This window comes from Dipodomys ordii, unplaced genomic scaffold, assembly GCF_000151885.1.
Source record: "Dipodomys ordii isolate 6190 unplaced genomic scaffold, Dord_2.0 Scaffold23, whole genome shotgun sequence".
NCBI classification, from domain to species: Eukaryota; Metazoa; Chordata; class Mammalia; order Rodentia; family Heteromyidae; genus Dipodomys; species Dipodomys ordii.
This window is the reverse complement of record NW_012267239.1, coordinates 11,478,986-11,479,688: the sequence shown is the minus strand read 5'-3', so window position 1 is coordinate 11,479,688 and position 703 is coordinate 11,478,986. Positions and strand designations below refer to the sequence as shown.

At 61.3% G+C, this 703-nt stretch overlaps 1 protein-coding gene across 1 annotated transcript in view; it reads right to left on the bottom strand.

Moving 5' to 3' along the window:
• Positions 1-483: 483 nt before the first annotated feature.
• Lhx5 (LIM homeobox 5) overlaps positions 484-703 on the bottom strand; it is a 23,616-nt gene continuing 23,396 nt past the window's right edge. The window contains exon 6 of the mRNA XM_013014301.1: positions 484-544. Coding sequence (XP_012869755.1) covers positions 484-544 — 61 coding nt within the window. The remainder of the gene's footprint in view (positions 545-703) is intronic.

The following is a 703-nucleotide window of genomic DNA, read 5'->3' as shown; positions in this document are numbered from 1 at the left end:
GGCCAGGCCCCGTGCAGTGTGGAGACCCTGGCCTCCAGCCTCCAGCCTCCGCTCCAGCCTCCAGAGGCCCCAGCTTCTGTCTTCTTTTCAGGCGTGGGATGAGGCCAACACCAGGGCACAGGAATTGGCCAGGAGGGACGGCTGGGTATACGTCTCCCCATTTGACCACCCGCTGATCTGGTAAGGCTGGGTCCCCCAGAAGCACCCAGACCCCAATAAACCTCTGAGCTTGCCGGGCGCCGGTGGCTCACGCCTGTCATCCTAGCTAATCAGGAGGCTGAGATCTGAGGATCACGATTCAAAGTCAGCCCGGGCAGGAAAGTCCATGAGATCTTATCTCCAATGAACCACTAGAAAACTGGAAGTGGCACTGTGGCTCAAGTGGTAGAGTGCTCGCCTTGAGCTGAAGAGCTGAGGGACAGCGCCCAGGCCCAGAGTTCAAGCCCCATGACCGACAAAAAAGAAAAACCTCTGAGCTTCCCTCTATCCAAAGGTGGGGGTCCCAGAAAATTCCCACGTCAGCCTCTCCCCCACCTTGCTGTGGCTGGGGAGGGGGTGCTAAGGGGAAGAGTCAAGAAGTGAGGGTACAGCACCCGCCCCCTATTTCTGCAGGGAAGGCCATGCCAGCCTGGTCCTGGAGCTGCAGGCGGCCCTGAAGACCCCGCCCGGCGCGCTGGTGCTGGCCGTGGGGGGCGGGGGGCTG